Source organism: Thamnophis elegans, chromosome 10 (assembly GCF_009769535.1).
Source record: "Thamnophis elegans isolate rThaEle1 chromosome 10, rThaEle1.pri, whole genome shotgun sequence".
In the NCBI taxonomy this organism is placed as follows: domain Eukaryota; kingdom Metazoa; phylum Chordata; class Lepidosauria; order Squamata; family Colubridae; genus Thamnophis; species Thamnophis elegans.
Window position 1 is genome coordinate 25,181,886 of NC_045550.1, and position 25,304 is coordinate 25,207,189.

The 25,304-nt window shown below is 38.1% G+C and overlaps 1 protein-coding gene across 5 annotated transcripts in view; it reads left to right on the plus strand.

Moving 5' to 3' along the window:
• Positions 1-2,084: 2,084 nt before the first annotated feature.
• LCOR (ligand dependent nuclear receptor corepressor) overlaps positions 2,085-25,304 on the plus strand; it is a 95,382-nt gene continuing 72,162 nt past the window's right edge. For 2 of the 5 annotated variants that reach the window (XM_032225479.1, XM_032225480.1), the window contains exon 1: positions 2,091-2,511. In XM_032225479.1, the coding sequence (XP_032081370.1) occupies positions 2,415-2,511 (97 nt within the window). In that variant the 5' untranslated portion in view covers positions 2,091-2,414. Of the gene's footprint in view, positions 2,512-13,064; positions 13,078-25,304 lie in introns of those variants that run through there. The other 3 variants (XM_032225483.1, XM_032225481.1, XM_032225482.1) reach the window with 3 other exon arrangements.

Here is a 25,304-nt window from a genome sequence, read left to right on the forward strand (position 1 = left end):
AAAGCAACTTATAAATAAGGCAAACAAAGCCCAGCACAATACAGAATGAGCCCTGGCAATCTTCTGGAAACAGTGTAGTCTTTTTCTGGAAAACAAACAAATGAACCTCCAACAGGAAGTCATTCCAGAGGCCAGGTGCCTTAACAAAAAATAGTGCCCCTCATGATCTGGAATTGGGGCACAATTCCAGCAGGATCAAAAATAATCAGGCCAATAAAGGCCGAGGTGGCGCAGTGGTTAAATGCAGCACTGCAGGCTACTTCAGCTGACTGCAGTTCTGCGGTTCGGCTGTTCAAATCTCACCGGCTCAGGGTTGACTCAGCCTTCCATCCTTCCGAGGTGGATAAAATGAGGACCCGGATTGTTGTTGGGGGCAATATGCTGACTCTGTAAACCGCTTAGAGAGGGCTGAAAGTCCTATGAAGCGGTATATAAGTCTAACTGCTATTGCTATTGCTATTGCTAATTCTAATGGGGAGATGCAGAAAACCAGGTTCTAATCTAAACCATAAAGAGTTTTATAGTTTTAGACCAGCTTTTAAAATTGCACTCAGGAGCTAATAAGCAGCCATTGCAGGGCTAGATAATGGGTATAATATGTGCCCAACAGTCCTTAGCCAAGAATACCCTGTTCCACTGCTTTGTGCACCAACTGAAGTTTCCTGGTAGTCTTTAAAGGCAGCCTCATATAGGAGTTGCAATAATCTAACTGTTTACAATAAAGGCATGAAGCACTGTAGCCAGGTCCTCTGTCCCATAATAAATCTGTCAAGATTCATTGAAGAAGCTTATACAGAAATTGCTGCATCACACCACATGGTTTCAGAATTATGCAGTGACAAATGAGACTGGCTCTTTTCATGACACTGTGCCAAATCTGACCAATATCTGTGAGATCTGTTAGGAGACAAAATATTAATTGTGCTGAAAGTATATGGCAGACGATGTTGCTCATCACAGTTTGTTCCTTCATATTATAAGTGGGTGAAGTAATACATCTGTTGTCTTTGGCCATGATAAAGGTAGCAGTCTATAAATGTTCAATGTGACAGAGAAGTTTAGATTATCTAGAAAATAAATGATAAGAAATGAACTAAAGCAAAATCCATGAAGGATTATGGTTATTCATCAATGAAAAAGTGGATAAACCCTTGCCTAATATAACCTACAGTAAAAGGATGTTGTATTTTTTTTTACAAAAGCTGAAAGATTTTAGAATATTTCTAGTATTTTCATTGTAATTATATACTTGGTGGCTCAGTTTTCTTTTACAATTAATCCAGGGAGTTTCTTAATAGCTGTGAACTATATTATTTTGAATGAATTATCTTTTAGTATCTGAGGCAGAGAACATTTCATGGGAGAAAGATGCAGCAAAAAATGTAGCTTTGAGTTGGAATGGAGTTGCTGCCTTAGTTGCCTTCTGGCAGATTGTTTCTGTTATGCATAATCATTTTTCTTCTTTCACCAGTTTTTTTAGTATATAAATATTGTACTATTATGGAAGTAATGTACATTTCCAATTGTTTCTCATCCAAAATGCCATGTAATATGGCAATACAGTGAAATATCTCACTCTTCTGGATAGGGGAAGAACAGATTTTGGGATATCCTACAAATATATAAAAGTTGTGGTGGAATATTCAAAATGTAGTTTCATATAGTTTTTCCTGAAGCAGCATTCTTCATAATATAATTGTATCAAATTTGAATACAGAACATTCAGGTTCAGAAAGTCATTCTTTATATCCTTAATACTTTACATTTTTAACATTCTTGTGGTAAGAAATGTGAAGAAATGTGAAGAAATGAAAGGCAATGTTGTTGAGCCTCATGAAATTGTACTATACCAACCATACCTAAAGATCACATGCGGTTCTAATATTTTTAATGCATGCTATTCTATTAGAAATACGTGTTGTTATTTAAAAGATTGGAAAAGAATGACTCTTATTTTCATGTCAAATTTAACTCTTTTCTCTTGCAGTATAACTTTATTTGGTTTATTTGAAAGGGCTTCCGCGTCCAATGGCCTGCAGGCTAGTTGGAGGTCACATTCGTGTAGATTAGACATCAATTTTATCGCACGAGTTCGCTCCTAGTTTAAACTCTCCCACTAGCGGCCCGAGCCTGGCCGGAACGCATCACTGCCCGAATTCGGCGGACCTCTCAAGCGCGAGACTCGGGGAGAAGGGGGCGGGAGGTGGTGGAAGGAGGGAAGAGAGTCCCCACCTGCCAACAACGGAGGCTTTTATCCCAGCTATGATTGCCATGTAAACCAAAGCCCGCCCACTTTGGTTCGGGCGGTCGCAGGCAGAGTTGCGCCCCGCCCCCGCGCGGCTCGTGCGCGTTGACGCGCGCGTGACGCAGATGGCAGGCGTGCCGGCGGTGACTTGGGGCCCCTCCCCCAGAAGATGGCGAGTCCGTGCAGGCGGCAGAAGTGCTCCATCGAGAGGCGCGGCTTCCGCCACCAGCTCGACTCGTGGCGACACCGGCTGCTGCGCTGTGTGGGTGAGGGACCGAGGGGGGGAGGCGAGGAGACTCTCTGGGAGGAGGGGAGGCTGACCGCTGTTTGACCCTCCCCCTCCCCCTTTCCCTTCCCTTGCAGCGAGGGGACAGCGCGCCGCACCCTTTCCCCCCCCCCACTCCCTCCCACCTGCTCAGCCGCTCTCCGGATGGCCCTGCACGCGCCCATCCGCCCGCGCGGATCGGTCGCTTCTCGCGCTCTCTCTCCACCCCTCCCCCCATTTGCGCCTCACGGAGCAACCGCGGCCTAGGCTCCGCCCCGCCCACTCCGGCCTGGCCTCCCGCCCCTTTGGGGGAGAGGAAGAGGGCCCTTTGTTTGGGGGAAGGGGTTAGGCCGGTCTGTATCCGCCGGAACGGGTGAAGGAAGGAAGTGTTTAGATTAGCCCTCGCCGAGCGAGGCACATCCGCGATGAGAAGCTGAGCGACTTAGAGAAAGTTGCCCTTGGTGGGGGATGATCGTGGAGACGAATCGTTCCGGGTGACCACGCCCCTCTCCTATTCCCCAGATTTTAACGAGCGGGTCGCCATGGCCACCCCCTTCTCCCCCCCCCCATCCCGCTTGCTCCTACCCTTTTGACAGTCGAATTGTAATCCGTTATTGAGGAGTAGCCTGGTTTTAGCACTAGTTTAGACACGCGCGCTAACTTATTTTGGGGGGTGGTAGGGTCGAAAGATAATGGTCCTTAACTCACATTTCGAATATCTAAATTAGATTTTGGTCAAAAAATAGATACTGCGGCTTAAGCTATTTTTAAAGGAAATACTGATTTGAAAGTTGGTACTGTACATGGCTTTCCTCCCCCCCCCCAAAGGTGGCTGTTATTGCAATCATAATTAGCTGTTAGAGATAAAACAAAGATGAAGGTGAAGGATGCGCTAATTTAGGAAACAAGGCTTACTATCTGATTGAATTTCAAAATGTATCAACAATATAGGCGCCTTTCAGTAATTAACAATGCCTCCAATCCTGTACAAGTCCGTTCAGCACTAAGCCAGGCTGAGTTCAGTGTGTCTTTTTCCAAGGTAAATTAGTACAGGATTATATCCTAAACATCTTTTTTTAATTCATGCTGCATATATTCTCTTCATTTTCTTGAAGAGGAATGTGTTTTTCTTCAGGTTAAGACAATACTGTTATTAACTCAGTACTTAACTTCTGAGTTCTAAGTTTACAATGTAATCTTTTGCATGCTTATTGGAAGTACATTCACTGTTTTAGAGACATTATTGCCAAGTAAGTGTATCTTAGAATTCAAGCATACTGGTATATTGTTTAATGAGCAGGAGTAGTAAAACTAAGATCTTGTTTCTTAAATAGCAAAGGAAGCATGCTGGAATATGTTTACTGTGATCATAAAATTTTTTACTGCTGTTTTACTTTGAAACCCCCAAATTTTAGCACAAGCATAATTCAGTTTAATAATCATGATCTTTATCTTCAGTTGTGATATATTTATTAATCCTTAACCATGTACTTTTAAAAAACAAAATATTGATTATCTGAATTCAAAACATGAAATAATTGCTTTTTGTTCCACTAGCATATTGCTCAGTAAACTATTTTGGTTAATTTACCAAAAATAGTCCATGGTTTGTAAGAATATATTGTCAGCTGTGAGCGTATCTGACTAAGATTATGTCATAAAAGTAATTTAGAGTTATTTTTTAATGTAAAAATATTTTATGTATATATTTTAGTGCTGCTTTTAAAAAAAACTGAAGAATGTAATGTATTTAACACATTTCTTTTAAGGAAACTCAGATTTTATACAGGTTAGTCTCTGATTACTAGGATCTTACTAGGAGATTAATCATTTTGCTGCTATCTATATCACTTGATTTAACACTCACTTTATTCTCTTATTTCATCTATTTTCGCAAATTCTTTGGGGTTCCTCATTGTGATTTTCTCCAGATGTACTGAATATAGATCTTATCTTCAGCCTGTATTGCCCTTGTTTTGTAATCCAGCACATTTGTAGGGCAAATAGTTGAAAGGTTTAAACTGACTTTCTGGATGTATTGATAATAGTCTCTTATTCAAATAGAATTATTAAAGTCAGTTGTAGGATCAAAGGAAGGACAGCTATAAAGCAGTTTGGGTAATTTTACCAGTCAATTTCTGAGCAGATGGTAACATCTAGCTGACCTTATTTAGGCTCAGAAGCTGACCACCAGGGATTTCCAGACTGTAGGCTAGACTTGGAAATCAAAACACTACCCCAGATTGGCAGCTCCATATTGCTGCCACGAAAATTACATGGATGGTATCCATGAAGTCTCCAGAAGCTGAACTTGACTTGGAGATTATTATTATTTTTCTTTTAGGAACCTAATGTACTCTGGGGAAAAATATTATCTATGCTAAATGCTTCACTCCTTTTCCTCTTGCCTTCTTTGCAGCCCCAGTTTCCATTTGGGTGTACTTTCCCCCTCTTGTGTAAACAAAAGATATGAAGGAAATGACTAAACTGTGAAGGTTAATCACCTAGTCATCCAGATTATTTTTGGAGGTAAAGTACAAAAACATTTTAGACAGTCCAAAGTATAATTATGTTAGTGATATTTTATCTTGATAGTATTGTACCTAATAGTTTGAACTTCACATTGATCCATTTTATGAGGTGGTGTTTACTTCATGTATCTGCTCTCATAAAATTACTTGAATATATTAGGGTATTTTCTGATCCTTATTTCATAAAAGTGAAACAGTAGTATATATCATTTCATTTTCATTTCTGAGAAAGGAAAGCTTGATAGTATAGAATACTATCTGTTCTGTTTGCATAGTTGATCTTAGGTAGCAGAACTGAAAAAGAAATCTTGTTACTTCAGAGGCTAGGTACCACACAATTAGTTTACATATTGTACAAGGCAGGTAATTTAGCCTTTTTAAGGTAACAAGTAGGGGAAATAGAAGGAAGATGGCATGTTTAAATTGAAGTGATATAAAATCATTAAAATAAGATGATTAATCTTGTGTGCTCTGAAATATATAAAGGTATACCTACACATTTTAAACATTACTTGTATGCTTTGATTTGAGATACAGATATAGCTCTTAAATAAGATATTACTTGTTTAGAAATGAGTTATTCTACTTTTATCAAGATACATTTGGAGTAAAAACTGTTTGCTGTTTAGAAACTAGAAATAAGTATTATCATTTCCTTAATATTTGTCTGTATGTCAGGACTTCAAATAGAAATGAGGATTTGCAAATAAAAAACAAGTTATCAAAATCTATCTTTTATAATATAATGAAAGGAATATGATTGGTACCAATAAGATTGTATGTTATTGTTTTTGATTTGCATGTTGCATACTGACTTCACCTGATCAGGTGAAATAAGAACTATTGCAATGGAATAACTCAGATTTTTGTTAATTTTAAAATGTTGGCATGAATATTATAACAAATGAGAAAATAATTATTTAGTTTCAGATAAAATATGCCATTTATACACATTGGAATGCAGGGAATAAATTTTCATAAACTTTTTCATGAACTTTCATAAGTTCTTTTTCATGGAAAAAAACCCATTATAGTTAGTATGCTAACTTATAATAGCTATTCTACCAGGAGAATTTTAGAATTTATTTGAGATAACTTTCTAGGGTAAATATTATATTTAGAAATATTTTCTAAATATTTCTAATGAATATTTTCATTCAGTCATTTGGCACTTAGTGGCCATCTCTTTCTGAATCCTTAATAAATACCCATTATTGTACATTTAATACTTAATTTTTCTGATTATCCTGTTTTCAGATATTGGAGCTCATCTTGAGCTTTTTTTCATCTCTTGCAGCTCTACTGTTCAAACATGTAGTCATTTTTGTCAAGTGAAGAAAAATGCCTGATATTGTGTATATGTTTTTTAATGTACATAAAGCAGTTTACCAGATTTGAGTTTCAGACTTTGAAACCACAAGTTGAAAATCCATAATTGTGATAATGTATCTTGTTATATAGATTAAATGTATAATCTCAGAAACATAATTGAATTTGTAACTGAATATTTTAGTCTTTTGCTTATAAGTATAATTTTATCATATTTATAGGTAATGTAGCAGAAGTTGAAAGAGCTGGCACTTTCTGATTTGGAAAAGAATACTGATGAAACAAATCCTGTCTTCAGAGAAAAGTATTCAGTATTATACAGGACAGATGAAGTTCAGGAAAGGCCTCTGGCAAAAGAGTGACAATGAGGTTAATGTTAAGCGCCCTATGTTCCTTTGCCAGGCATCTGGTAGTACTGTGTTGGTAAACACACAACTAGGAAGGTACATAAAAATGTCAAAGTTATTAATTTGTTGTGCATTGTTTAGCTAGCAAATCTCTGAAAGTCGTAAAAATAGAATAAAGGAAGTGCAGCAAAATCTCAGAAATTGAGCATAAATGTATGTTTACATTAGACTCCCTCAAGATTGCATACACTGATAAACGTATTTGACAAAAGAGTATTTTATTGCAATTATCCATGGTTGTATCTCCATGATTATTTATTAAAAATGAGACATTAGGCAAATAATTAGATTAGGAAAAAATGTAATTTTTGCAGAAACTGTTTCAGCTATTTAAGAATGAAAGTCATTTCCTCTTTTACATCTGGTAAGCAATTTTATAAACCTTGTGGTAGAACTGTATTAAGATTTGATTATAAAAGACTGTTGTGCTGATCTACTTTGTAATTTTTAAATTTTTATTGTAGCCTGTTCTAATGGGAGACATGTCTTAGTAAAAAAAAAAAAGTCTTTTTCACCTGGAATAATTTACAGAAAAACACTATATGGTGACTCTAAGACCTCAAGAGAGATATTTCAGAGAGTTGACTGTGGACTTTAGAAACATTAAATATGTCTTATAACTGAGAAGGAAATGACTTACAAAAGCTATATTCTGAGTTTTTTTAAATAATAAATAGCTTAGAGCAGTGGTTCTCAACCTTCCCAATGCCGCGACCCTTTAATACAGTTCCTCATTTTGTGGTGACCCCCAACCATAAAATTATTTTTGTTGCTACTATGTAACTGTAATTTTGCTACTGTTATGAATCGTAATGTAAATATCTGATATACAGGATGTATTTTTATTGTTATAAATTGAACATAAAGCATAGTGATTAATCACAAAAATATGTATATATTGTGAAATATTTATTTTTAGTTACAAATGAATGAAATTTTTTCTTGAAGCTTGGTGTAGCACAGGGGTCGGCAATGTTAAACACTCAAAGAGCCATTTGGATCCATTTCCCACAGAAAATAAAACACCAGGAGCCACAAAACCTGGGTGGGTGTGACCAACCCAACATCATTCCCACCCAGTCACATGACACCCCCCCAAACATGCCTACCCAGGTTTCAGTGCTCAGTGTTTTCTGTGGGAATAGGGTCTCTCTTCCCTCCCCCTCCCTCTCATTTCTGTTTTTTTCTATTTTTCCTCTCCCTTTCTCTTCTTCCTTCCTTTCCTTCCCTTTCCCTCTTTCTTTTTCTTTCTTTCTCATTGAATACGATAGCAAATCCAAAATAAAGTTATTAATTGTAGGAAATTGCTTCTCTGTAATCTTTTCATAGTGAACTCTAAGTTGATAGAAGCTGGTAAGATTGTACTGACAGCAATAGGATATATATTTTGATTTCTTTTGAGTTTGACAATATAATACGTTATCCCAAATTATAAATAATCTTATTTTCAGATGCATTTTTTTGGCCATCTCTGTTATCTTCTTTTTAAAAAATCAGACTTGCTTCCAATTTGTGCCTTCTGGCAAACTGCAGTTTTCTTGGCAAGACATCTAGCTTGCCATTGTTTTCGTCATAGGTCTGAGAAAATTTCTTTCTTTTCCTTTCTTACCCCTTGATTTGTTTCCCTCTCTTTTCCCTCTCTCTCATTCTCTCCCTTTAGCTCTCTTTCATTTCTTTCTCCCTCTACCCCTTCTCCCTCTAATTTGTTTCTCTCTATTTTCTCTCTCTCCCATTCTCTCCTTCTGCTCTCTTTCATTTCTCTCTCTCACTCTTTCTCCCCTTTCTCTTTCATCTCTTTCTTGCACATGCAAGCAAAATACCCTCCTAGGCCGGGATCATGGCGGGGGGACAGCGACTCCTTCCGCTGCCACCACTGAGAAGTGAGTAGATGGCTGTGCTGCACAGGAGAGCCACACTGCACCGGAGACTCCTCAGCTCCAGACTCAGGTCAGCACCAGCCGTGGTCCCCTTGGTGTTGGCTCAGGAAGAAGCCGCAGCAGCTGTCTCCGGATGCAGAGAGGGAAGAGCTCCAGAGCCCTGCGCAAGGAGAGCCCTGTGCAGTGCAGGAGAACTGGAGCTCTTCCCTCCCTGCACCCAACCAGCTACTGCTGCTGCTCCCCATTCCCCTCCTTCCTGAGCCAACACGAAGGGGACCGCGGTTTGCGCTGACCTAAGTCTGGCGCTGAGGAGTCTCCGCAGTGTGGCTCCCCGGTGCTGCATACTCAGTTACTCACCTCATTGTACAGTAGCGACAGTGGGAGGAGAGTCGTTGACCCCTCTGCCGTGATCCTGGCCCAGGACGGTATTTTGCTTGTGTGCATGCAAGAAATAAGCACAAGAAAAGGGCTGGAGCTCTTCCCAACACTGAGTTGCCTGCGAAGGACGCGGAATCGCAAAAGCAGGCTAGAGGCTCGCGCTTTCTTGGAGCGGAGAGCAGATTGTGCAATTTGGTCAGCAGGGCGCTACAGGAGAGGGGTCAAAGAGCTGCATGTGTACACTATAGCATGGGTAACAGTGTTAATAGGGAATCAGTGTACGTGCATCCCACGTTCCTTTATTTTCCCCGCCTTGTTTTACGCCTCAGAAATGGTACCTCTTGGCTTCCATAGCTCTGCCCATCAACCTCCATCACTTGGAGCGAGCTGCTTTCCCAGCGTCCTCTGTTCACCAGTAACCTCCCCCTTCCGCGTCCACAGTCTGGTCTCCCTTCCCTTCTTCTCTGTTCAGTTTCCAGCTAACAGTCTCCCCCTCGGATCCCGGCGGAACTAAGGAGAGCTGGCTCAGTGGAGCCAGGCCTGTGCCTGGGGGGAGGGGAGAAAGCGATGTCAGGTGGAGACTTGGCGGCTGCCGCAGCCTCCTCAGACATTGCCCTTCTCACTGCCCAAGCCTCCCCCTTTGATGCAGCTCAACCCCGGCGAAGGTGTGCGCCCTGTAGGAGCTCCCGGACAGGAACAGTCGCCGCATGGGAGGCTGGCTGGACTGCCTGTTGGGAAGCCTGTGAGTCTTCTGGCACTTCTCCTTCCACCGTGCAGGGAACCCAAGCTGCTCCTTCCCTTTGGGCCAGCTTCTCACCAGCCTCTCCGTGGGAGGCTCCTCAGCGACCCCTGTGAAAAGGTCGTTCAACCCCCAAAGAGGTCGCAACCCACAGGTTGAAAACCGCTGGCTTAGAGGAAGCTAAAAAGTGAAAGTGGTATTGCTGTTGATGCATATTTATTAACCAAGAACTCCTCAGTATGTAAAGTATGTGACCGGTGATAACCTATTCTTTTTCAAATGTAAAACAATTGTGTTTACTTAATTGTTATCTTCAGTAACGGTTATTTTCATGAACTCCTATTTGCAGAGTTCCCTTATTTTCTTAACATCAAACTTGCAAGTATATTCATGGTTTTTGTAAAGCAGTGAATAATGTTAAAGCAATTTAAATTTTATAAAATATGCAGTTATATTTTTTAAGCACTCAGGGACAGACTGTAGTTAAGGAAACAACATATATGTAAAAATACATTGTCATTTCATCAAATGTATTTAAAAGTGTCTTTGTCTCTAGCAGACACAAAGATGGTAATTGGAAAAAGGGTTGGGTTCCACCATGCATGTGTTTCAAAGGGAAAAACTATAGTGTGTACATGAATGTGCCTTTTATAAGTGACACGCGGACATTCTGCTAAACATAATAAAGTATCTCATAAAGTTACCCTTAGATTAAAGATGGTTTTGAATAAATAGCTTGCTTGAATATTTTAATGTCGTGCAGGATTTTCTATAGATAATGAAAGAAAATCCCATCTTACAAATCCCTCTACTAAAAATAGACAATATTGCCTTTTCTCTTTTTCCCCTTTGTATGGTTAGATGTTTCTTTGTTTAAACAAATATTCTGTCAGATGATATGCAGTAATACAATATCTTTTAAGCCTTGAAGTTGGCCCATGCTATATCAAGTAGTTGCAGCATTTCTATGTATGTGGTCAGTATGAATCAATTCCTTGATGGCATATAATCAATATGTTGTCAGATCTCAGTATTTATATTCTAAAATTTTACTTTGCAGTATATTGTTACGTTACATGGATTTTACCAGTTTTTTTGAGGAATTGTGTTTGTGTGTGTGTGTGTGTGTGTGTGTGTGTATGATCATAACATTCTTAACATATCATTAAGATAAATCAGGAAAGCCCCGAACACAGATAAGAAATTTTAGTGCTGAAGGTTTGAATTCCAGTCCTTCTGAATTGTATGATATAAGGTTATTTGTGAGGGGGAGGGGTTATGTGGTATAAGCAAACTGTAAAAATCTCAGACAAAATTCCAAACTAATAATTCTCAATAAATTCTGAATAGAAATGGATTTACAAAATAAGAGAATAGATCTATCAGAAGTAATTGGTCTGTTGATCAAGAAACATTTATTTTTGAGACTGAGTACAGTTGTTGAAGCTTGCTATCTGTTGCACATTATTTTCCCAGGTTGTTTTTTAATAGTGTGCTGAAAACAGTATGAAGATAAATAAATAAAGCCATTTATGCTATAGTGCTGTATTGTATTTTGTGATGAAATGAACCATATGTGTTAACCAGAATAATATGTAAACCGCTGCCATTGATTCAAATCCATATAATTGCATTGTACTATTTGTTTGAAACCAAGGTAGCCAGAGGGTATTTTCTGCCAAAACAGGCAAAAAGGAATTGTGAGAGTATTTTTCATAATTTTTCAGTTAGGTTTTTATTGGAAAGTCAAGTGAACCTCCAGTCTTTTTTTCGGAAATATTTATTGTTAAACTATTCCCATTCAAACAATAGTTTCTGACAAAAAAGGCTAAAATGTGTTTTTCTTTTGTAAACTCTGAGCCTATTTTTTTACACTTGATAGAAATAAAAACAGTGTAGAAAAAAAATTGTCTTTACCATATAGCTGGAAATAGCTAAAGCTAGATAGAAAACTAAATACTGTATTTTTCGGAGTATAAGAAGCACCGGAGTATAAGACACACCAAGGTTTTGAAGAGGCAAATTTAAAAATAGGTATTTAAAAGTAGGTAGGTAGATAGAGGGATAGAGAGGGAGAGAAAGAGAGAGAAATAGAGTAGATAGGTATGGAGAGAGAGAGAGAGTAGGTAGGTGGTAGGTAGAGGAATAGAGAGAAATACAGTAGATAGGTATGGAGAGAGAGACTAGGTAGGTAGGTAGGTAGATGTTTCCAGGTGTATTTATCCATGTGCTGGAGAAGGAAATCGCTGACAATCTGCAGCATCTAAGACTTTGTTTTTGCTGGCACAGCACTTGATCAATGTAATTCTCGTCAATGTTAAAGAGCTTTCCAAAAGGAAAAACAAAAGTTTTTGCACTCTGCAAACCTCCCAAAAATGGCCCATTTTTTTAAAAAAAGGCATGAATATCCTTGGGGGGGGGCTTGCAGAGTGCTCCTGGGGGTGCCCCCCCCAAAAAGCAAAAAATGGCCCGTTTTTGTGAAAATGAAAATGAAAAAAATTGCACGCATAGCCTTAGGGTGGCTTATAGAGTGCTGCTGGGGGGGGGGGGGGCAAAAATGGCCCGGTTTCTGCTCATTTCTGCCCTCCCCAGCCCCCAAGAGCTCTCTGGAAGCCTCCATAAGGGTACGCATGGCCATTTTGGTGAAGGGAGCGGGGCTTCGGGAGGCAAAAAATGCTGTATTCAGTGTATAAGACACACCCACATTTTCAGCCTCTTTTTTTTAGGGAAAAATGTGCGTCTTATACTCTGAAAAATACAGTACCTTAATAGGAATGTGCACCTTTTGCTTCCTAACCATGCTTACTGCATCTTTCTGAGAGGAAATGTAGTTTCCCCCTTCTAAAGACTCTGTAACTATAGTACAAGGACCATGTGTATGAAAGTGAATGAAGGTTTCTATAGAAAGTGTCCATAGTTAATTTTACTCAGTGTAGTGAGGCAACAGTTATTTTATTGTGGCTCAGAAATAAAACATTTCTACTCCTACAGTTTTCTTATCTCTCATTGCTCTTCGCGTATTGGGATTTTTTGGTAGTGTTTTCACTGTCTGTTGAACTCTGATTGCATATCATTGTCATGTTTGTGAAATATGCATTTTCTTCATGTCTTCCAAAATCCATTTGTATTTTTGTTCTTGCTAATGTTTGTAGCCGTACCCAAGAAGTGCCACCTGTGAATTTAACTAACATGCTGTTTACCCTTTTTTTCCAGATCCAGTTTCTGATCCTACTTCCACATTTGGGAGTATGCAAGGGACAAAAACACCTCTTTGCGTAGCTTGACTGGATGCCCCAAGACTAGGATGTTAGTATGTTTAAACTATTTTCGTTACTATATTGTCTTGCCAATGTATGCACATTGGTTGTTTGGCTAGAATAGTGTTGTGAATGCAAAAGAAAGTTAGCCTCTGTAAACTTGGCCAACATGTCCAAATTGTCTGGCAAAAGCTGGGCTCCTAATTAATCTATATATGATAGTTTTGGGGAAGCATAAATTAAGGTCTGTTCTCTTTGTCAGGAAAACTAAGAAAATTGTTTTAAATAATTTTAAATGGACCTGGAAATCTCATTTTAAACAGGTTTAAAAAATGGTTACTAATAATATGTAATGTGGCTTGCATTATATTATCTTTAACTAGTTTTAGATAAGTTGGTAAATTGGACTAGTACTGTACTTTAGATACTGATCAAATAGTTATCAAAATAATGAGATTGTTTGTTCCACTTCGATTTTATTTTAAAATCTGCAACTATGTCCGATAGTTGAGTATTCATAATTTTAACTGAGATTCCATGTTGAGTAGGTAGATTGCTTGAAAAATGTGATTTCTTAGCTGGTTTATATTGTTATATATCCATATACAGATAGTCCTCCACTTACGACCACAATTGAGCCCAAACTTTATCTTGCTATGTGAGACATTTGTTAAGTGAGTTTTGCCTCATTTAATGACTTTTCTTGCCATAGTTGTTACGAGAATCATTGTAGCTATTAACTTAGTAACCAGGTTGTTAAGTGAATCTGGCTTCCCTATTGACTTTGCTTGTTAGAAGGTTGCAAAAGGGGGATCACATGACCCGAAAACACCGCAACTATCATAAACACAAACCGGTTGCCAAGCATCAGAATTTTGATCATGTGACCACGGGGATGTTGCAATGGTCATATGTGTGAAAAACAGTCATAAGTCAAATTTTTACTAGTTGATAATACTAAATACAAAAGAAAATAGTGGGAAAGTAAGGGAGGGAGAAGGGAAAGGAAAAGTGTAGGGCAGAAGGAAAAAAGAAACAAAAGCTGTTAAACTTTGACTCCTTTTGGTGCAGTAGAATAAGATAATAGTATTAAGCCTCAACGTTTTACTTTTACATGGTAATATATATTGCTCATTTCTATAATAACAAACCTATTTAATCAAAACCCCAAATTAAAGTTTCTTTTATTTTTTTGCATCTCAAGCAAAAAGTCCAGAAGCAGCAGTTTCCAAGTAGAAACAAAAGTAATTGTATTTTTTCTTTAATCAAAGCAGTCAATTTAGCCATCTCTGCTACGTCCATCAACTTTTGGTCGTAAGTCACTTTTTTCAGAGTCGTTATAACTTTTGTTTTTTCTGCCAAAAAATTTTATTTTCCATTTTTATAACATATAATCACATGTATATTATTACATAGACAATATCATGTTGTAAGAGAAGACAATATACATGTGCAATCATATTGCTTTAAAATCAAGCTTAGTATACTCCCCCCCCCCCACCCGAGCCCCCGAGCCCCCACAACCTACCCCCACCCGACTTCCCAGAACCCGTACACGGTATAGATATTTAACAATAGAGTGGTTATAACTTTGGTCACTAAATGAACTGTTGGATGTAGACAATTATCTGTATATTCTGTAATAAGGATTGATTGAGAAACCTAACAATTGGATAGGCATTTTAAATCAGTCCAATGTTTGGTAGTGTATCTTTTCCCATATTTTAAATATTTGGCATCTACTTAATTGCTAAGCAATTTGGAAAAAAATAGGTTCTTTAATGCTTTCATAGATAATTTCATCTTAACTACAGATAATCCTTGACGTACAACAGTTCATTTAGTGTCTATTCAAAGTTACAGCAGCACTGAAAATGTGACTTATGTCCATTGCAAAACCTGCATGGTCACATGATCAAAATATGGATGCTTGGCAACTAATTCACATTTATGACAGTTGTAGTGTCCTAGGTTCATGTGATCACCTTTTGCAACCTTCTGACAAGCAAAGTCAATAGGGAAGCCCGATTCATTTAACAAATGTAGCAAGGAAAGTTGTAAAATAGGGCAAAACTCATTTAACAAAATTATCACTTAGCAACATACATTTTGGGCTCAATGGTAGTTGAAAGTCGAAGAAGGTGTAAAGTGAAAATTACTATATAGAAAAGCTGTGGTAATTTGTATGACACTAAATAGAAACAGAAGAAGGTAGGAATTATAGTGAGGGCAAAAAATTTTCTCTATTGCCTTTTGCCCCTTATGAACTGGCTTAAACTTTGAAAGGCGACTGATGCAGTTTTCACAACTTTGACAGGTATTTCTGTGTTAGCCAGCATTTGTACTTTTTTTTCTGAAGATGTTACAGATTACTATGGGACTTTGTTGAATTTGTTTTTGATGGCAGGTGTGGACTACTTTTTGTTTCTGTTCCTTGATGTGGTTATTCAAATATACAGGCTGAAGCTTTTTAAAAGTGTTTTCAAATATTCAGCATTAGAGATCTTGTGTATTTTGCAAGTGTCCTGTAGATTAGAGCAAGTATATAATTATACTGTAAAAATGGCAAATGAATAAAGAGATAAGTTCAAGATAAAAATGAAAATATGATGGGGGAAAATAGAGAACAAAACACATTTGTACAGTAGTTGAAAGAAACAAAATGAATGAGTGAAGGAAAAAGTGGTACCTAAAGTGTGACTGATGCATAGTATTGAAGCAGTAGATGATGACAATAATAGGAGGAGGTAGAAATAAGGGATATTTAAACAAAAGAGAGAAATATTCAGAATGAGATTTCTGTTACAGAATATTATATGCAGTCTATTTAGTAAGATGCCTTCTAGAATGGGTTCCCAATCCTCAGTTCGCGGACTAGTACTGGTCCGCAGTCTGTTAGGAACCATCTGCACATGTGCGGGATCTAGGTAGCACACAAAAAATATGCCCCCCCCCCCGTAGCTTGTGGAATTTTTTTCCCCATGGAACAGTTCCTGCTGCCCAAAACGTTGGGGGCCACTGTTCTAGAAGACTTGAAAATAGACTCTTCCATGTATTGCTCTATTAGTATGTAATGGTGAGCTTCTCAGTAGAAAGAGTTAAAATTTCTTTCATAATTTGTTTATCATGATGTGTAAACTTACTTTCTTGACTTTTTTTTCTTAAGAAGTCAGGAATCAAAAGCCAAGAACAAATGATGGGTTCCAACTCGTTCTTATTGGCAGTGCATCAACCCAAGATCCTGGTTTGCGTGTCATACCTTTGAAGAGTTTTTGAGGCTTAGATGCTTCTGCTGGCATTTAATGCCAAGCACGAGCAATTAAGTACTATGAATTAGTGCAATATTTATTGCTAGAAACCCAACATTTCTAGAATTCTGAATTGTGGTAATAAATTATGATAATAAATGCACTGTGATAATCATGCCTTCTGATTTCTGAGTACCAAATACAGTTTTTAAACTTTAAAAACCTCTTTCTTTGAGATAAAATCCAGTGTGTAACTTGTAATGAATAGGAGTTTTTTTTTAGGTATTATATTTGCTGAACTAGTGTATTCTGTCCCTGGTACTCTGCAAATGTGTTTTATCAAAGAAGAGCTAACCTGCCTAAGTAGGATCATAAAAGAAGGGCCAATTACTTTATAAAATTTGGTTGAGGCATGAAGCAAGGTAACATCTGTAGTTGTCATCCCTAAAGAGCAGATCAGACTAACAAACTAATGTCATATAAGTCTAATTTTTTTATTGAAATGGATATTGTTGCAGAATATTGCAGGTAGTAATATCTTTCCTCCTTCTTCACTTTATCTTTGTGAAAATTGTGAAATTTTCTCAAGTTAGTTTTTGGAATAGATTTAAGTGATGCTTCTGTGACAGTTGTCTTGGTAACTGATCTTTCCATTGTCCTTCAAGGACATTTATGCCCTCTCTAGTAGCAGTGTTTGGAGATAAGACTTTTGAAAAATTAAACCACCTGTAATATTAAGATGTCTCAAATGATCAAAAAGATGTCACAAAAAAGGGGCTCAAGCTTTTCTCCAAAGCACCTGAAGGCAGGACAAGAAATAATGGATGGAAACTTATTAAGGAGAGATTCAATCTAGAATTAAGGAGAAATTCAATCTAGAATTAAGGAGAACTTTCCTGAGAATGAAAACAATTACTGGAATGAACGCTTGCTTTCAGAAATTGTAGCTGCTTCATCACTAGAGGTTTTTAATAAGAGATTGACCACTATTTGTGGTATGGTATTGAACTGGGATGACAAACCTATCACACACGTGCCACAGGTGGCACGTGGAGCCATTTGTCAGGGCAAGTGAGGCGTTGCCCTGTCAGCTGAGTTCAGCCTTTTTAAAAGCCATTTTTCATCCTCCCCAGGCTCCAGATGCTTTATAGGAGCCTGGAGAGGATGAAAACAGCCTACACCCCCCACCCCCTCAGAGTCCCTTCAAATACAAAAAATTACCATCATATCCTCCACTTTCTAACTTATATTCTATAATTCCTCAAAATCTACCCTACCACCGCAAAGGAAAAAAACACCATGAAACGTCACGTCATGGCAACATGACGCCACAAGATTGACATCTCTGCCCTATGTGATCATATACAGTGGGGCAAAAAAGTATTTAGTCAGCCACCAATTGTGCAAGTTCTCCCACTTAAAAAGATGAGAGAGGCCTGTAGTTGACATCATAGGTAGACCTCAACTATGCAAGACAAAATGATAAAACAAATCCAGACAATCACATTGTCTGATTTGGAAAGAATTTTTTTGCAAATTATGGATGGAAAATAAGTATTTGGTCAATATCAAAAGTTCATCTCAATACTTTGTTATATATCCTTTGTTGGCAATGACAGAGGTCAAACATTTTCTGTAAGTCTTCACAAGGTTGGCACACACTGTTGCTGATATGTTCGCCCATTCCTCCATGCAGATCTCCTCTAGAGCAGTGATGTTTTGGGGCTGTCGTTGGGCAACACGGACTTTCAACTCCCTCCAAAGTTTTTCTATGGGGTTGAGATCTGGAGACTGGCTAGGCCACTCCAGGACCTTGAAATGCTTCTTACGAAGCCACTCCTTCGTTGCCCGGGCAGTATGTTTGGGATCATTGTCATGCTGAAAGACCCACCCAAGTTTTATCTTCAATGCCCTTGCTGATGGAAGGAGGTTTGCACTCAAAATCTCACGATACATGGCCCCATTCATTCTTTCCTGTACTCAGATCAGTCGTCCTGGTCCCTTTGCAGAGAAACAGCCCCAAAGCATGATGTTGCCACCCCAGTGCTTCACAGTAGGTATGGTGTTCTTTGGATGCAACTCAGCATTCTCTCTCCTCCAAACACGACGAGTTGTGTTTCTACCAAACAGTTCTACTTTGGTTTCATCTGACCATATGACATTCTTCCAATCCTCTTCTGGATCATCCAAATGCTCTCTAGCAAACTTCAGACGGGCCCGGACAGGTACTGGCTTAAGCAGGGGGACACGTCTGGCACTGCAGGATCTGAGTCCCTGGCGGCGTAGTGTGTTACTGATGGTAGCCTTTGTTACGTTGGTCCCAGCTCTCTGCAGGTCATTCAGTAGGTCCCCCCGTGTGGTTCTGGGATTTTTGCTCACTGTTCTTGTGATCATTTTGACCCCACGGGGTGAGATCTTGCGTGGAGCCCCAGATCGAGGGAGATTATCAGTGGTCTTGTATGTCTTCCATTTTCTAATGATTGCTCCCACAGTTGATTTCTTCACACCAAGCTGCTTGCCTATTGCAGATTCAGTCTTCCCAGTCTGGTGCAGGTCTACAATTTTGTTTCTGGTGTCCTTCGACAGCTCTTTGGTCTTCACCATAGTGGAGTTTGGAGTGTGACTGTTTGAGGTTGTGGACAGGTGTCTTTTATACTGCTAACAAGTTCAAACAGGTGCCATTAATACAGGTAATGAGTGGAGTACAGAAGAGCCTCTTGAAGAAGTTACAGGTCTGTGAGAGCCAAAATCTTGCTTGTTTGTAGGTGACCAAATACTTATTTTCCACCATAATTTACAAAAAAATTCTTTCCAAATCAGACAATGTGATTGTCTGGATTTGTTTTCTCATTTTGTCTCTCATAGTTGAGGTCTACCTATGATGTTAATTATAGGCCTCTCTCATCTTTTTAAGTGGGAGAACTGGCACAATTGGTGGCTGACTAAATACTTTTTTGCCCCACTGTATATGATCACATAGGGCAGAGATGTGAATCTTGTGGTGTCACGTTGCCATGACGTGACGTTTCATGGTGTTTTTTTCCTTTGCAGTGGTAGGGTAGGCATGGCCTGTACATGACGCATCCGGCCTGCGGGCTGCCAGTTTGACACCCCTGACAAAGAGCATTCTGTAAAGTTCCTTTATCCCTGTGGAGAAACTTCCAGAACTGCAAATAATTCTAAAATTAGTAGAAGCTGAACGCTGTGTATAATATATTATCAGAAAATATTGGCAATACAGCAGATCACTAACCCAAATGAAGCAACAATTTAGGGAGAAGAATTAAACAGGTGACTTTCATTTATACATCTTTACAAAAAGTAATTACAAAGGTAGCTTGATGTACGTTTTCTGAAGCCACTTCTAATTTCCTGAGAAAATCCTCTGAAAGAATTTTTTTTAAGATTTTGAGGAATTGTAGAATGTAAGTTAGAAAGTGGAGGATATGATGGTAATTTTTTGTATTTGAAGATCAGAAACATAAATTGACCTGAATTCTTGACCATGGATAGATCTATATCTCAATATTTTTATTTCTGCTCCTGGAAATGAGCAGTGTGGCTGATGCATGCAATTATATCCAGAGGGTGTGACTGGCTAGTTAAACTATTTTGCAAATACTGTTAGAGGAACTATTTTGCATCATGTTCTACATTCGATTTTTGGGAACCGGTAATATATTTCTCAAGATGTAATAGGAAATATGTACCTCCAGGGAATCATATTAGATTAAATCATACTACCACTTTTCTCTAAGCATGACTTAGAGGAATGTTAGGAAAATCTGAAGTTTAGTTAATTATGTAGCTTACAGTACAGAAACCAGACTTCATATTTAAAAGGTCAACTGAAAGTAGCATTTCTATATGTGGAATAAGTAACAAACTATCAATAAAATAATGTTTTGGCTTGGATATAGATTTTGACTCAGAAGTATCAAATTGTCTTGTAAAATACTTTAACAAAAATTATTCAAAAGAACATTTGTTAAGATCAGATTTACTTAAAAGTTATTTCTTCTCCTAGCTGAACTGTTTGGCTCCCAGTATTTTAACCGTTTTGGATTATTCTGCTTTTTCTCTTTAGCTGAAATAGCTAACCATCTTTTACTGAAGATATTGTTATTTAAATCAATAATTCTGTTTGCTGGAAAATATATTTGAGTAAAGAGTCTGAGCTTCACTTTGTCACATTCTTCCAGGCAAAATTCCAAATTTCCTTTCTTCCAGTTGTCAGCTAGGGATCATTGGATTTATTTATTTATTAAACTTGCATACCGCCCATCTCCCCCAGTGTTGACTCTAGGTAGATTACAAATATACAATTAAAATGCGCTGTAAAATATTGAAACAATAAAGTTCTTAAATTTAAAATATGGTTAAAATAAAAATGGAGAGGGAGGGACCCAAATGTGCACAGGGGGAACATGGGATGTTATCTATTCCATCCAAAATCCCCCTCCAAAATGTTACATCCCACATTGGGGCCTAGACTAATTGGCACAGCCATGTTTTCAAAGTCTTTAAGGAATCCAAAAGGATGCATGTGGATGTCACCTTGGGGGAGCATAATGTTCTAGACATCGGGAACCATGGCAGAAAACACTTCTCTTTTGTACCCTGCCAGCCAAAAATTCTTAGCCAAAGGCCCCTTATCCTGGCGTAAATGGGATGGCTAGTCCCATTAAGGTAAGCAGGTTCCTCAGATAGCCTGGAAACAAGCCATGAAGGGCTTTAAATGTGATAATAACCAACACCTTGAATTGGACTTGGAAGGAAATGATTGTAGTAGCCATGCAACCCACAGTACGGTAGTGTATAATATGGGCCGCCCTAGAGGTCCTAAGACTGTCTGAACAGCTGTGTTCTACATCAGCTGAAGCTTTAGATTCTCTTCAAGAGTAGTCCCATGTGGAGCACATAGCAGTAATCATCTCATAGCATGAGATGACTAGGGCTTGAGTGACTGAGTACAGAGTTCTCAGCCCTTTCTTTCTTTACATCTTTCCTTCAGGAATCAAGGTGAGAGGAGGTCCTCAGTTTAAACCATTTTGAGTAATGGATTCCATTTATCCTGTTGTCACACTGTTTATTACTAACTTTCAGAGCAAAGGTTGCATTAAATGAATTTATTTCTGCTTGTTTTCCTATTTCTTTCTGGTGAATAGACAGAGGAGAGTTTATTACATACTTTTGGGAATGATGGGGGAAATGACCAAGGAGACAGTGGGGACTATAATGTGTGACATTTTTCTCAGATGTCGTTTTTTTGCCTGCAGGATGGGTCGCAATAGTTTTGATTTTTTTGAACCTTGTTCAGGTCAGAGTTTCTTTTGTGTTATTTCAGCCCAGGGATTCCCAACCCTCAGGCCACAGATTGGTATTGGTCTGTAGCTTGTTAGAAACAAGGCCAGACAGGTGAAGGTGAGTGGCAGGCGAGTGAGTGGAACCAAAACCAACCCACCCACCCCAATACGTGGAAAAATTGTCTTCCTTGAAACTGGTCCTTAGTGCCAAAAAGGTTGGTGACTGCTGTTTTTAGTGCATGAGCAGCTTCAGTGGATTAACAAACAATATTGTGTTTGTATGATTTCTTTGTACCTGCTAAAGTTATTCTATGTTCTCAGTTTTTAATTTGCACATATTTTTACTATCCATGTGAATGTCAGCAAAATAGTTCCAAATGACAAATTGGGAGTAGACACTATGGAAGTATGGAAAAAAGAAAAACAAATTGCTGTAGTATTGTCAAAAAATTAAAGAAATTGAGTTTAACTTTATTTTATGTATATAATATTCCTATGGAAAATTGGTAAATCTATTTCTAGGATCAGGGTCTGAAGTTGTTTTGCATGTTGAATGAAACAGTTTGCTGACCAGAAGCATGTACTATTTAAAGCATATTCTGTGAGAGAAAAGCATTTTCAATTACTTGGCTAATCAATTAAAGTGAAAAGGTGTGTTGCTTTTCCTGTCCAAATCATCTAGAAGATGAAGACATAGTCTGTCAGGGCAATTAACACTTCACTTGAAGGTGATGGCATTGTTTATCTGGGATACAGATTTATTTCATCCATATCAATTAAATTCTGTGAATAGAAAGAATGGTTTTAGAAAGCTGCATTTTTTTCTGTCTACAAAATTGTATTCTCAGTGCTGTTCCTAGGTTTTACCAAAAAATATGCTTGCACTCTTTTTGAGCACTTCTCTATGGAGTATTAGAAGTTTCAGAGATTAATATGTTTTTAAATCCTCCAGGAAGATACCTCAGAGAAAAGTAAAATCAAGCATACTCTTTCCACCCCATTTAATTTCCTCTGGGGTCTCTTCAACCATAGGGATAAATAGATTTGACTATATATACTGTGTACCCAAATAATACTCAAACGGAGTATCAAAATGAGGCAACAGTAAAAATTGTAGTTACAAAAAAATTTGTAACTACAGAAAATTGACCAAACTTTTCATTATTTTCTTTATAAACACGATTCTTTAAGGGTTTTTTTTGCATCCTTTTTATTTATTTTTTAACAATAAAAAAGTTAAAAGTTGTGTGTCCTATTTCCTTCTCAAGTTTTCTGCTTTACTGCTTCTCTAATTTATTAGAAATCTTCAAATTTCCAAATCTATTTTAGCAACAATAAATGTTGGAAGTATTTTTTAATTTTATTTTGTAATTTTGTTTCTACAATTTGTAATTGTAATTGTACTTGTTTAATATAAGTTAATCATGTAATTGAACTGTGACCACTTGGCACATGTGGGCATGAACTTTCCTGTCTAGATGAAATACATACGAAGCATGTTCATAATATATGGTCCTGATGCTGACTGCAGATACTTAGATATTAAAAGTTTTGATTGTAACTCTTTGCAGGAGCTTTGATTTGAGATTTTATAGCATTTTACATACTATAATTTATCTAGCATTACATATAGCATTTATCATATTACACTGTATTTACAAATACTGTACAAGAAGTGAAAGCCAGTTTGGTGTAGTGGTTAAGGCATCAGACTAGAAACTAAGAGACCGTGCATTCTAGTTCTGTCTAGGCATGAAGCCAGCTAGGCTCGGTTTCTCTCAGCCTTAGGAAGGAGGCTGCGGCAAACCACCTCTGAAAAACCTTGCCTAGAAAACTGCAGGGACTCGTCCAGGAAATATCTTGGAATGGAATGGGACACAACTGAATAAAAGAATAAAACTCTACAAGAAGTAATGCTTAAGTACATTATAGTACAACCATATATCAGCCCGCAAAAACCACATTTTGATTATAGTACTTCGCCTACTGATGAATAACAAATTTTTGGTGTTTCAAAGCATTATTAGATAGAATATAAGAATTGAAGATTCTACTTGTAGAAAGCTTCCTTGCCTTGAGACAGGTTTCCCTCCCAACTCACTCTCTTTTCTTACATTTGTATTGTATTTCTAGAGTACAAAATGTTATTATTTTAAGCAAGTTTATAAAATAGTCACTTGTGACAAATAACAAACATAGGAGGGAGACTTTTTTCAATCAATTAAGATTTGTTTGTTTTCCTAATCGTGATGCTTATGCCAGTGCTACTTGTGAATAGTCATCATTAATCAATTAACTGATGTTTCAGATTTCATTCTGACCATAGTGCTTTCAATCTATTACCATTCTGCTTTGTGTATCTATGTAATTCATCTAGTTTTATAAAACTTCAAAAAATTATGCCATCCAAATCACAGAGTATTGATAGTTCACAAAGGTCAATATAAAAGAACTGTCCATGATTGTGGTGGTAGAAAATTAACCAGAAAATCAACATACAATTCTTCAAAATTATAATAGTCCAATGTAATGTTTTTAAACTTATTGTGTGTCTGTGTGTAATGCAGATGCTAACAACATCTGGAGGATATTTTAAGGGAAATGAACAAAAGAATGTTGTCTTCCTCTTCATCCATTTAAACAGAAAGAACTTATTGTATTTTTCGGAATATAAGATGTACTTTATTTATTTATTTATTTATTATTAAAATTTATATGCCGCCCAATCCCGAAGCACTCAGGTCGACTTTTCCCCTCTAAAAGAAGGTAGAAATGTGGGTGTGTCTTATACATCAAATGTAGCCCCCGTCCACCCTCTGGCCCCCACCCTTTGGCCTCTGCCTCCTAGCAATTTGCCTCCTTGCAGCAAACAGCCAACAGCCAGTTTCAGCTTCAGCACAGCCTAATTAGCACAAGCAGCTGATTGTCGGTTGGATCCCAACCACCAGCTGTTTCAGGCTGCAGGGATTGTCATTGTCTACTGCCGCCTCCGCACACCCCATTTTTGGCATCTGCATTCCATTTTTGTCCTGCACGCCCCATTTTCCGCCTATTCCTATCCCCACCGCACAGAACAGGCAGAAAATGGGGCTTGTGGAGGCTGAGAATGGGGCTTGCAGAGCCGGTAATAGTCTATGGCAATCCCTGCAGCATAAAACAGTTGATCATTGGGAGGCCTGTGCTGAAATTGAAACTGAAACAGGCTGTTTGCTGTTTGCTTCAAGGAGGTAAGTCAATAACTATAAATGCCTATACAATGTTCAAATTATTAAACTTATTTTTTTAAGACTGCTTTATTATTGTTCTAGACAACTTAACAAAATGAAGAAGCTGTTCTGATCTAGGCTTCCTGAGACAGTGCCAAAAACTCTTTTTATTTCAATGGTTGTGAATTATGTTCATTCACAGCCCATAATGAGTCACAAATAGTTTGTAAAGAGTCCGACAGAAGTCTGTCAAAGTCTTTCAGGATAAGGCTGATAAGCACCCACCTTTATCTCTCTTGGAACGATGCCAAAGACCTAATTGCTGATTAACTTTGCCAGGCTTCACGGAGCACAGAGTCAAAACGGAGCTTCAGAATGTAAACCGACCAGAACGAACAAAGTTGCTTCCTGCAAAGGCTCACGTCTGTTTGCTCCTCCTTTATGTCTTATGGGAGGGGGCAGTAATCTCCAAGCCCTACTCCCGAGTTGCCCCCTTTGTCTTAACTGTTCTTGCCT